At 22.8% G+C, this 13,855-nt stretch overlaps 1 protein-coding gene across 1 annotated transcript; it reads right to left on the reverse strand.

Moving 5' to 3' along the window:
• Nucleotides 1-2,510: 2,510 nt before the first annotated feature.
• LOC142238444 (alpha-tocopherol transfer protein-like) lies at nucleotides 2,511-7,686 on the reverse strand. Its single transcript, XM_075310086.1, has 5 exons — nucleotides 7,270-7,686; nucleotides 7,091-7,198; nucleotides 4,440-4,584; nucleotides 2,914-3,127; nucleotides 2,511-2,818 (listed from the first exon to the last, which is right to left on the reverse strand). The coding sequence occupies exons 1-5, from the start codon at nucleotides 7,542-7,544 to the stop codon at nucleotides 2,664-2,666; spliced, it is 897 nt and encodes a 298-aa protein (XP_075166201.1). The 5' UTR covers nucleotides 7,545-7,686; the 3' UTR covers nucleotides 2,511-2,663.
• Between the last annotated feature and the right edge of the window lie 6,169 nt (nucleotides 7,687-13,855).

Genomic DNA, 13,855 nt, shown 5'->3' on the forward strand with positions numbered 1-13,855 from the left:
CAAAATTGTATTTCTATAAAGAATTTTGTTAAAATTTTATTTCCATAGAAAATTTTTGTCATAATTGTATTTCTATAGAAAATTTTGCCAAAAAATGTATTTCTGTAGAAAATCTAAATTGTATTTCTATAGAATATTTTTATGAAAGTTTATTTCTATAGAAAATTTTCTCAAAATTTTAATTCTTAGAAAAGGTTCTCAAAAGTTTATTTCTATAGAAAATTTTGTCAAAAATGTATTTATATAGAAAAATTTGTCAAATTGTCATTTCTATAGGACATTATGTCAAAATTTCATTTCTATAGACAATTTTGTCAAAATTGTATTTTTATAGAAAATTTTGTCAAAATTTTATTTCTATATAAAATTTTATTTCTATAGAAAATTTTGTCAAAATTGTATTTCTATAAAGAATTTTGTTAAAATTTTATTTTCATAGAAAATTTTTGTCATAATTGTATGTCTATAGAAAATTTTGCCAAAAAATGTATTTCTATACAAAATGTTATCAAAATTTTATTTCTATAGAATATTTTTATGAAAATTTCATTTTTATAGAAAATTTTGTCAAAATTGTATTTCTATAGACAATTTTGTCAAAATTTTATTTCTATAGAAAATTTTATCAAAATGTTATGTCTATAGAGAATTTTGTCAAAATTTTATTTCTATAGAAAATTTTATCAAAATTTTATTTCAATAGAAATTTTTATCAAAATTTTATTTCTATAGAAAATATTATCAAAATTGTATTTCTATAAAGAATTTTGTCAAAATGTTATTTCTATAAAGAATTTTGTCAAAATGTTATTTCTATAGAAAATGTTGTCAACATGGTGACATTTCTAAGAGTTTCAAAGCTTTTCTAAGTGGTTTCACTACAATGTGGAACGCCGTTCGGACTAGGCTATAAAAAGGAGGTCCCTTGTCATTGAGCTTAACATAGAATCGGACAGTACTCAGTGATAAGAGAGAAGGTCACCACTGTGGTATCACCATGGACTAAATAGTCTAAGTGAGCCTGTAATATCGGGCTGCCACTATACCTAACCTAATCTAACCTTCTATATATAGTTGGAGAGGAAGATTTTGCAAAATCTACCAAAACATCAAGAATTCTACCATTCTAACAAACAGCAAAAAGCCTACCATTTTTGGTAGAATTCTACCAATTGTGACAGCCGTGTGTGAATGGCCTTGAGGCGTCTATGTCTTTCTTGGTCTATGGTATTACTCCTGAAAAGTTGGCCGAAGATCCAATAGCTTTATAAAAATAAGATGTTTGTAAGATAAATTCAATAATTACTGGAATGATTTGGACCAATTTTTGTTTGCTCTTCTATGAGTCGTGATGAGTGTTTATGTGTAGTTTGAAGTTCGTACGATAGATGGCGCAATATTTCGTTGTTTTATGGTTTTTGCACCGTAACCAAATAACCACAGCATCGATTTTTAAAAATTTTATATACATGCTCCGTGGGCCGTGAGAAATGTTTCTGTGTAGATTAAAGTTATTCTGACAGATGACACAATATTTAGTTGTTTTGTTTCTTTGCGTGAATAAATGAAATAATTAAATAAAATAAAAACGGCAGAAATTCCGAATTCGTAGCCTCCACCATCGGATCAGATGAAATTTGCTCTTCCCAGAGGTTCCAGAGATCAAATCTGGGGATCGGTTTTTATATATAATAAAGGACCGACATCGACCAATGTGTTGCTTGGTGATTAGAGGGCGCATATTAACATTATGTAGCAAATTTTAATTTTAAAAATTAGTTATTTGTCAAAATACCACAAAATTTTTTAATTCACATCCAAAACACCGAATTCGGATCACATCTGAAGAAGTGGTGCATATTCAGTGCAACGGCTGTTGAAATGATGGACATCCGTCCTGTGACAAGTCCATGTTAAATTCATCGCTTCTGCGCCAATTTTGCACAACTTCCGGATCCAAAAAGAACATTTTCACTATTTTTTTGGCGGCGCTTTTTTTCTGGGTGTTAGAAAAATATATCAACATCGCGTATAAAATTTCAATCGGATCGGACGGAATTTCGACGTGCCCTAAATAACAAGTTTCTTTTGAAGCATGTTGGGGTGATCATATTCTTTCTATGGGTGTAGCTAATGGATATGAGAAAGTTCTTTATTATAGGAATATGTATTTTTAATTCAACTTTGCATAGACAATTAAAAAAAAACTTTTAGTTTTAAAATATTTTAATAAAAAAAAAAAACAAAATAAATAAAAAAATTAAATAAAACAATTTTTTTCAATATAAATTTGATTTACTTTGAGAGCCTGTTTAAAATAAAAAAAAACATTTTTCGCTACCCACGTGGATCAGGCCCAGCTAGTATAACATATTCTTGTTAATGGCAGAATTCTGAAATTCTAGATATACGACGTTAACGCAATTTTTCAAATTAAAAACTGAATATAACACTAGCGAAAAAAATTTCACTGATGAGATTTTCTGGTTGATTTATCTAACAATTCCACATATTTTTCTACATTTCATACACCGAGTCTTTGCAACATTTATTTATAAAAAAATTTGCTAACAAATAACAACATCGTTATACATTAACACAACAATAGTTAACAACAAATTTTCCATTTTTTTGTGAAATCCATAGGCATAATTTAATCTAAATCAGTCAATATCCAATTTCTTGAAATTTCCTTCAGTTCCAAAAAGGTCAGAGGTATGTTTTGCTTTAGCTGGTCTTAATTTCTCATTCACACGATGTGTGCTATTATATTCCATAATATCCAAACGGGACTCGAATAAGGACTGGACATGTTTATCTGAAACAAGAAAAAAAACAAAAAAAAAAAATAAAAATTGTATTTGGTTTGGTTTAAACGATTCTAATTATGGAATATGATCACGATCATATTACCACTCATTTGCTTCATATCTAGACCAGGTCCTCCATATTCTTTGGGCAATAGTTCACGAGGCACAGATTTATAAAAGGTCTCCATGGTTGTGTGGACATGAAGCATGTCCATCAGTTCTTTTTTCATGAATGGTTGCATGAGAGCCAATATTTTATCGATAATTGAACTGGAGTTCAGGAAATGTAGACCAACCAAGCGGGATGGTATGGCTTCCTAGTGGACAAAAAAATATCAAAATTAAAGAAGAATTAATTAAAATTTGAATTTACTCTGAAAGAAAATTTAAATATAGATCGACTAAGAATTTCACCACAATATATATTTTTACGGGGTCTGAGATACGGTTGCCAGAGTTGGTAGAATTCTTCTAAAAGTGGTAGATTTTTTACTATTTTGCAAAATATTCTATAGAAATAAAATTCTGACAAAATTCTCTATAGAAATCAAATTTTGTATTTCTTGTATAGTTGACCTTTTAGTACAATTATTTGTAAAGTTTGTAAGGCTTGAGGTCATGTTGCAATAAAACAAAATAAAATCTGCGTCTTTGTCCTATTAAAAAAATTTAATTTCCCTGAGGACGGACAACGAAATATTGGAAAGAATCAAAAAATAACACACTATAAAAACTAAGATTTTACAACATGACTTCACGCCTTGCAAACTCTACAATTAAATAAAATTTTGACAAAATTTTCAATAGAAATAAAACTTTGGCATTTTTTAGAGTAATACAATTTTGACAACTTTTGAGAATTTTCTATAGAAATACAGTTTTGACAAAATTTTCTACAGAAAAAAATTGCAAAATTTCCTATACAAAAATAATTTGACATTTTCTATAGAACAAAATTTGAAAAAAATTTCTGCAGAAATAAAAATTTTGACAAAATTTCCTATAGAAAAAAATTTGGGCAAAATTTTCAATAGAAATCAAATATTTGAGAAAATTTTCTATAGAAATAAAATGTTGACAAAATTTTCTATGAAATAAAAATTTGGGAAATTTTCGTTCAAAAACTTCAAAATTCATTTTTTTAAATTTGATAGAGTTTTGGTATAATTTTCTTCAAATTTTAGTAGATTATTTTTGGCATGGGTGGCAACCGTGGTCTGAGACCAACATTTCGTTGTGTTACAAACGTAATGACAAAGTTAGTATCCTACGATGGAGGGTATAAAAATTAACTAAATTCAAGTTAATTTATTTTAAATTAAGTAAATGTAACTGAAACTTAATTTTAATTGTATTAAATTTTATGAAAATAATTTATTTTCTAGATACTTTGAAACAATGATTATCGATGGAAAAAATCCCTCTTTAGATCTAAAGTAAATTTTTCATAAGTTCATAAGTTTTTCTAAGTGATAATAGTTAATCTTTTTTTAAGAAATTTGGCCTATTGCATAGTGCTGGGACATCTTCGCAAATATTTAACATTTTGTTTGACCTTATCAAATGAAATACATATTTTTTGTTTTTAATCAGAGTATAAAAATAAATACATTTATGTGCTTAACATACCTGCAGGTAATATATGACTTTTTTCAATTGCATAATACCAATGCGGGTAATATGGCCAAATGCAACACCAGTAAGATCGATAGCGATAATAAGTCCAGAAGCCAAACCCTTCTCCAACATAATCTTATCTTGGCTGATACAATATCTGCAGAAAAATAAGAAATTGAAGTTCAAAATTTAAATGCGCAAAAATTTGTATATTTTTAAATAGCTTACTACTACATTGAAAAAATGTGTAATTATTGCTGATGATAATTTCTACAATCGCTTTCGGTCTCTCCTTTTGGCCAAAATTATATAGAATCCAAGCGAAAAGATACCTAGCAGAAAATCCGAAAAAAAACTTTTTAAAAACCACCCATATTCTTTACCCACGCAATGCTGAATCCTTAACACGGTTACCACAGTTGGTAAAATTCTACCAAAAATGGTAGATTTTTTACTTTTTGGTAGATTGGTAGAATTCTTGATGTTTTGGTAGATTTTGCTATTCATTTCTCCCAAGTAAGAGATACTTCAATTTTCTATTGAAATAAAATTCTGACAAATTTTTATATGAACATAAAATTTTGACAAACTTTTCTATAGAAATAAAATTTTGACAAAATTTTCTATAGAAATAATATTTTCACAAATTTTTTTAAAGAAATAAAATTTTGACAAAATTTTCTATAGAAAAAAAGTTTTGACAAAAAATTCTACAGAAATAAAATTTTGACAAACTTTTCTATAGAAATAAAATTTTGACAATATTTTCTATAGAAATAATATTTTCACAAAATTTTTTAAAGAAATAAAATTTTGACAAAATTTTCTATAGATATAAAATTTTGACAAAATTTTCTATAGATATAAAATTTTGGCGAATTTTTCTTAGAAATAAAATTTTGACAAAATTTTCTATAGAAATAAAATTTTCTATAGAAATAAAATTTTGACAAAATTTTCTATAGAAATAAAATTTTGCCAATAATTTTCTATAGAAATAAAATTTTGGCGAATTTTTCTTAGAAATAAAATTTTGACAAAAATTTCTATAGAAATAAAATTTTGACAAAATTTTTTACATAAATAAATTTTGACAAAATTTTCTATAGAAATAAAATGTTGACAACATTTTCTATAGAAATAAAATGTTGACAAAATTTTCTATAGAAATAAAATTTTGACAAAATTTTCTATAGAAATAAAATTTTCATTCATTTGACAAAATTTGTTATAGAAATAAAATTTTGACAAAATTTTCTATAGAAATAAAATTTTTACAATATTTTCTATAGAAATAATATTTTCACAAAATTTTTTAAAGAAATAAAATTTTGACAAAATTTTCTATATATAAAAAATTTTGCCAATACATTTCTATAGAAATAAAATTTTGACAAAATTTTCTATAGAAATAAAATTTTGACAGAATTTTCTATAGAAATAAAATGTTGACAAAATTTTCTATAGAAATAAAATTTTGCCAATAAATTTCTATAGAAATAAAATTTTGGCGAATTTTTCTTAGAAATAAAATTTTGTTTCTATAGAAATAAAATTTTGACAAAAATTTCTATAGAAATAAAATTTTGACAAAATTTTTTACATAAATAAATTTTGACAAAATTTTCTATAGAAATAAAATGTTGACAACATTTTCTATAGAAATAAAATGTTGACAAAATTTTCTATAGAAATAAAATTTTCATTCATTAGACAAAATTTGTTATAGAAATAAAATTTGGACACAATTTTCTATAGAAATAAAATTTTGACAAAATAAAATTTTTACAACATTTTCTATTCAAATAAAATTTTTACCAAATTTTCTATAGAAATAAAATTTTGACAAAATTTTCTATAGAGGAATAAAATTTTACCAAAATTTTCTATAGAAATGAAATTTCTATAGAATCAAAATTTTGATATTTTTGGGGTTATCATATTCCTTCTCATGGTGCAAACATTTTGCCCGCAGACCATGGGCATTGAAATAGCACTATTGCAGCCAGTACGCGTCAACCAGGAATTTCTCAAAAATGAGATTCTTTGCTTGGTGGTAGAACCGCATTATGGGCAATATAATCTCTGGATTTCAATCCGCTGAACTGTTGTACCTGGGGCATATTGGAGAGTAAGTTTAAGGTTAAAATTAACAAAGCCATAGCCAGAGCCACATGTATGGGTTTGTCGGCCGTTTGAAGCCAATTTGAACAAAATTGATTCTTTTGATGTTTTTCCGATTTTATTTCCGACATTGTTTGCTTTTGACCAATAAAATTGAAAAACAGAAAACAATTTACTCTTTACTTCGTTGCATTGTATATCAGCTACACTGTACATCACAATCTTTCACACGTATCCGTATTTGAGACCGGTCAAATTTTCAATCAACTGCAAATTAATTTTTTTTAATTAATTTAATACAATTTTCAATCACTTGTATAATTGGAATGTTTTCGAAGTTGGATTAAAGTTTGAATTGAACTTGAAATTTTTAGTATCATTTTCAACTTCAAACAAATGTGTAATAGAAAAAATTGGCGATATTCTTTTTGTGTCTATTGTGTAAATATTTTTTCAATGTAGTGATTTTATATTTTTCAAAAATGTCAATTTCTATAATTTGTATCACAATTACACGCGCACTCACAAAAATTACTTACAATTTTATGGAATTAACAAAATTAAAATGTGATGGATCGGTGTCGATAAGTTTGGCCAGTAGAACAGCATTTCCTTCTGGCGTCTTTTGTTCCATGGGAAACGCGGCCCTATATTGAATACACAAAATTAAAAATATTTCTTTTTAGATGTGAATTCATCTCCCACGCCTCAAACTTACACCGTCTTGTAGGTTTGTTTCATTTCCGGTGATTCAACATCCAAATTTCCAAAAAATTCATCGAAATGTGTACGACAAGTGTAGCTGAGATCAAGGACCTGTTTCGAATATTCCATGCTACAATTGCAGGCAAAGAAAAAGCATAGAGCTTCATGCTCTGTTATTTTGGGTAAATGAGGCTGGGCATTGGCCCATTGTAGAAGTTTTTGCACCTCCTCACGTTGTATTTGAGGAAAATTTGCATATTGCTCTTCCAGATTGAATAATTCGAACATAGCGATTTGTGGCCTATGACTTCTGCCTTGATTCGCGTCTAAAATACGATTAACTATGAATTGACTAAATAGAGTTGTGCGCGGACGGTTTTTGCAGTTGGGTATTCGTACCGGTTGTTATCTTTGGCAGATACTGACTAAATCTTGGTATGAATGAAAACTCTGTTGTATCGAAATGGCTGGTGTTCTTGAAATTTGAAACATAAAAACATACAAAAAAATACTCATTTTAATTATAGTTAATAATAACAATAAATATAATAAGCAAGAAGAAAATGGAATCGGTTAGCATCGACTTTATGTTGCCCTGCGTCAATTCTGGGGGACTGCTTAAGTAAACAAATAAATCAATATACGATTATCTATTAATTCTTAATTTTAATTGTCATTTTATTTTATTTTATTTTATTTTATTTTATTTTATTTTATTTTATTTTATTCTATTTTAATTTATTTTATTTTATTTTATTTTATTTTATTTTATTTTAATTTCATTTTTATACCCACCACCATAGAATGGTGACGGGAGTATAATAAGTTTGTCATTCCGTTTGTAACACATCGAAATATCGATTTCCGACTATATAAAGTATATATATTTTTGATCAGGGAGAAATTCTAAGACGATATAAGCATGTCCGTCTATCCGTCTGTCTGTCTGTTGTAATCACGCTACGGCCTTCAATAATGGCGTTATCGTCCTGAAATTTGGCACAGATTCGTCTTTTGTTTGCATGCAGGTCAAGTTTGAAGATGGGCTTTATCGGTGCAAGTTTTATATAGTCCCCATATAAACCGATCTCCCGATTTGGGGTCTTGGGCTTATAAAAACTGTAGTTCTTATCAAATTTGCCTGAAATTGGAAATCTAGAGGTATTTTAGGACCATTAAAAAGTGTACCGAAAATGGTGCCTATCGGTCCATGTTTTGGTATAGCCCCCATATGGACCGATTTCCCGATTTTGCTTCTTGGGCGTCTAGTGTATTTTCTATCCGATTTACCTGAAATTGGAAATCTAGAGGTATTCTAGGACCATAAAATGGTGTGCCGAAAATGGGGTGTATCGGTCCATGTTTCGATATAGCCCCCATAAAGACCGATCTCCCGATTTTACTTCTTGGGCTTCTAGAATCCGTAGTTTTAATCCAATTTACCTGAAATTTGAAATCTAGAGGTACTCTATGACCCTAAAGACGTGTGTCGAAAATGGTGAGCACCGGTCCATGGTTTGATATAGCCACCATATAGACCGATCTCCCGATTTTACTTCTTGGGCTTCTAGAAATCGTAGTTTTTATCCAATTTGCCTGAAATTTCAAATCTAGAGGTATTTTAGAACCACAAATACGTGTGCCGAAAATGACGTGTAGTGGTCCATAGACCGATCTCCCGATTTTATTTCTACGGTTTTTAAACAATTTGCCTGAAATTGGAAATCTAGAGGTATTTTCGGGCCATAAAGAGATGTGCCAAAAATGGTGAGTATCGGTCCATGTTTTGGTATAGCCCCCATGTAGACCGATCTTCCGATTTTACTTTTTGGGTAGAAACCGTAGTTTTTATTCGATTTGCCTGAAATTGTAAATATTTAGTTTTTGTACCCTGCGCCACACTGTGGAACAGGGTATTATTAGTTAGTGTATATTTTTGCAACACCCAGAAGGAGACGAGATATACACATGGTGTCTTTGGAGAAAAAGCTCAGGGTTGGCTCCTTAGTCGATATTGCCAGGTCCGTCTGTCCGTGAACACATTTTTGTAATCAACGTCTAGGTCGCAGTTTTAGTCCAATCGACTTCAAATTTGGCAGAAGTATGTGTTTTGGCTCAGAATAGAACCCTATTGATTTTGGAAGAAATCGGTTCAGATTTAGATATATCTCCCATATATATTTCGCCCGATATGGTCTTATATGGCCCCAGAAGCCAGAGTTTTACCCTAAGTGTGCCAAATTCTATTGAAATCGGTTCAGATTTAGATATAGCTCCCATATATATCGTTCGCCCGATTTACACTCATATGACCAAAGTGGCCAATCTTTTACTCCGATTTAGTTGAAATTTTGCACAGGAGGGTACAATTAGCATTGTAGCTATGCGTGCCAAATTCTATTGAAATCGGTTCAGATTTAAATATATCTCCCATATATAGCTTTCGCCCGATTTACACTCATATGACCACAGAGGCCAATTTTTTTGCTCCGATTTTGTTGAAGTTTTGCACAGGGAGTAGAAATGGCATTGTTGCTATGTGTGCCAAATTTGGTTGAAATCGGTTCAGATTTAGATACAGCTCCCATATATATGTTTTTTTGATTTCGACAAAAATGGTCAAAATACCAACATTTTCCTTGTAAAATCGCCACTGCTTAGTCGAAAAGTTGTAAAAATGACACTAATTTTCCTAAACTTCTAATACATATATATCGAGCGATAAATCATAAATAAACTTTTGCGAAGTTTCCTTAAAATTGCTTCAGATTTAAATGTTTCCCATATTTTTTTTACTAAAATTGTGTTCCACCCTAGTGCATTAGCCAATTTAAATTTTGAGTCTATAGATTTTGTAAAAGTCTATCAAATTCTGTCCAAATCGAGTGATATTTAAATGTATGTATTTGGGACAAACCTTTATATATAGCACCCAACACATTTGACGTATGTGATATGGTATCGAAAATTTAGATCAACAAAGTGGTGCAGGGTATAATATAGTCGGCCCCGCCCGACTTTAGACTTTCCTTACTTGTTATATATAGATTTTATCGCTCCATTTGGTAAGCCCTCTATATACACCGATTTCACTTCTTGAGGGTATAGAAGGCACACTGATCATTAAAAGTGCTTGAAACTGAATGTAAAATTTCCAGATTTTACTTCTCGTAATCATTTAAATTAAGGTGGTGAAAATCTACAGATTTTAGATTTCAAATCAAGGCGTTATTTCATCATTTTCTTGCACACTTACAAGAGATGTTAATGATTTCTCTAAAACTCAAACAAAAATGGTTCTTATAAATCCAGAATCTGATATAATCTTCATAGGTAAAATCTTTAAATTTATATTCGGGAAGTGTAACTGCTCTTTTTGGGCGAATATCTGTCATCAAACCCCCCTGAAATTCTCAAAGGAAGCTATGATATTTGATTCATGGTGGTGGGTTATTAAGTTTCGGCCCGGCCGAACTTACTGCTATACATACTTGTTTATTTTAATTTAACTTAATTTAATTTAATTTAATTTAATTTAATTTAATTTAATTTAATTTAATTCAATTTAATTTAATTTAATTTAATTTAATTTAATTTAATTTAATTTAATTTAATTTAATTTAATTTAATTTAATTTAATTTAATTTAATTTAATTTAATTTAATTTAATTTAATTTAATTTAATTTAATTTAATTTAATTTAATTTAATTTAATTTAATTTAATTTAATTTAATTTAATTTAATTTAATTTAATTTAATTTAATTTAATTTAATTTAATTTAATTTAATTTAATTTAATTTAATTTAATTTAATTTAATTTAATGTAATTTAATTTAATTTAATTTAATTTAATTTAATTTAATTTAATTTAATTTAATTTAATTTAATTTAATTTAATTTAATTTAATTTAATTTAATTTAATTTAATTTAATTTAATTTAATTTAATTTAATTTAATTTAATTTAATTTAATTTAATTTAATTTAATTTAATTTAATTTAATTTAATTTAATTTAATTTAATTTAATTTAATTTAATTTAATTTAATTTAATTTAATTTAATTTAATTTAATTTAATTTAATTTAATTTAATTTAATTTAATTTAATTTAATTTAATTTAATTTAATTTAATTTAATTTAATTTAATTTAATTTAATTTAATTTAATTTAATTTAATTTAATTTAATTTAATTTAATTTAATTTAATTTAATTTAATTTAATTTAATTTAATTTAATTTAATTTAATTTAATTTAATTTAATTTAATTTAATTTAATTTAATTTAATTTAATTTAATTTAATTTAATTTAATTTAATTTAATTTAATTTAATTTAATTTAATTTAATTTAATTTAATTTAATTTAATTTAATTTAATTTAATTTAATTTAATTTAATTTAATTTAATTTAATTTAATTTAATTTAATTTAATTTAATTTAATTTAATTTAATTTAATTTAATTTAATTTAATTTAATTTAATTTAATTTAATTTAATTTAATTTAATTTAATTTAATTTAATTTAATTTAATTTAATTTAATTTAATTTAATTTAATTTAATTTAATTTAATTTAATTTAATTTAATTTAATTTAATTTAATTTAATTTAATTTAATTTAATTTAATTTAATTTAATTTAATTTAATTTAATTTAATTTAATTTAATTTAATTTAATTTAATTTAATTTAATTTAATTTAATTTAATTTAATTTAATTTAATTTAATTTAATTTAATTTAATTTAATTTAATTTAATTTAATTTAATTTAATTTAATTTAATTTAATTTAATTTAATTTAATTTAATTTAATTTAATTTAATTTAATTTAATTTAATTTAATTTAATTTAATTTAATTTAATTTAATTTAATTTAATTTAATTTAATTTAATTTAATTTAATTTAATTTAATTTAATTTAATTTAATTTAATTTAATTTAATTTAATTTAATTTAATTTAATTTAATTTAATTTAATTTAATTTAATTTAATTTAATTTAATTTAATTTAATTTAATTTAATTTAATTTAATTTAATTTAATTTAATTTAATTTAATTTAATTTAATTTAATTTAATTTAATTTAATTTAATTTAATTTAATTTAATTTAATTTAATTTAATTTAATTTAATTTAATTTAATTTAATTTAATTTAATTTAATTTAATTTAATTTAATTTAATTTAATTTAATTTAATTTAATTTAATTTAATTTAATTTAATTTAATTTAATTTAATTTAATTTAATTTAATTTAATTTAATTTAATTTAATTTAATTTAATTTAATTTAATTTAATTTAATTTAATTTAATTTAATTTAATTTAATTTAATTTAATTTAATTTAATTTAATTTAATTTAATTTAATTTAATTTAATTTAATTTAATTTAATTTAATTTAATTTAATTTAATTTAATTTAATTTAATTTAATTTAATTTAATTTAATTTAATTTAATTTAATTTAATTTAATTTAATTTAATTTAATTTAATTTAATTTAATTTAATTTAATTTAATTTAATTTAATTTAATTTAATTTAATTTAATTTAATTTAATTTAATTTAATTTAATTTAATTTAATTTAATTTAATTTAATTTAATTTAATTTAATTTAATTTAATTTAATTTAATTTAATTTAATTTAATTTAATTTAATTTAATTTAATTTAATTTAATTTAATTTAATTTAATTTAATTTAATTTAATTTAATTTAATTTAATTTAATTTAATTTAATTTAATTTAATTTAATTTAATTTAATTTAATTTAATTTAATTTAATTTAATTTAATTTAATTTAATTTAATTTAATTTAATTTAATTTAATTTAATTTAATTTAATTTAATTTAATTTAATTTAATTTAATTTAATTTAATTTAATTTAATTTAATTTAATTTAATTTAATTTAATTTAATTTAATTTAATTTAATTTAATTTAATTTAATTTAATTTAATTTAATTTAATTTAATTTAATTTAATTTAATTTAATTTAATTTAATTTAATTTAATTTAATTTAATTTAATTTAATTTAATTTAATTTAATTTAATTTAATTTAATTTAATTTAATTTAATTTAATTTAATTTAATTTAATTTAATTTAATTTAATTTAATTTAATTTAATTTAATTTAATTTAATTTAATTTAATTTAATTTAATTTAATTTAATTTAATTTAATTTAATTTAATTTAATTTAATTTAATTTAATTTAATTTAATTTAATTTAATTTAATTTAATTTAATTTAATTTAATTTAATTTAATTTAATTTAATTTAATTTAATTTAATTTAATTTAATTTAATTTAATTTAATTTAATTTAATTTAATTTAATTTAATTTAATTTAATTTAATTTAATTTAATTTAATTTAATTTAATTTAATTTAATTTAATTTAATTTAATTTAATTTAATTTAATTTAATTTAATTTAATTTAATTTAATTTAATTTAATTTAATTTAATTTAATTTAATTTAATTTAATTTAATTTAATTTAATTTAATTTAATTTAATTTAATTTAATTTAATTTAATTTAATTTAATTTAATTTAATTTAATTTAATTTAATTTAATTTAATTTAATTTAATTTAA

This window comes from Haematobia irritans, chromosome 1, assembly GCF_050003625.1.
Source record: "Haematobia irritans isolate KBUSLIRL chromosome 1, ASM5000362v1, whole genome shotgun sequence".
Classification (NCBI taxonomy): Eukaryota; Metazoa; Arthropoda; class Insecta; order Diptera; family Muscidae; genus Haematobia; species Haematobia irritans.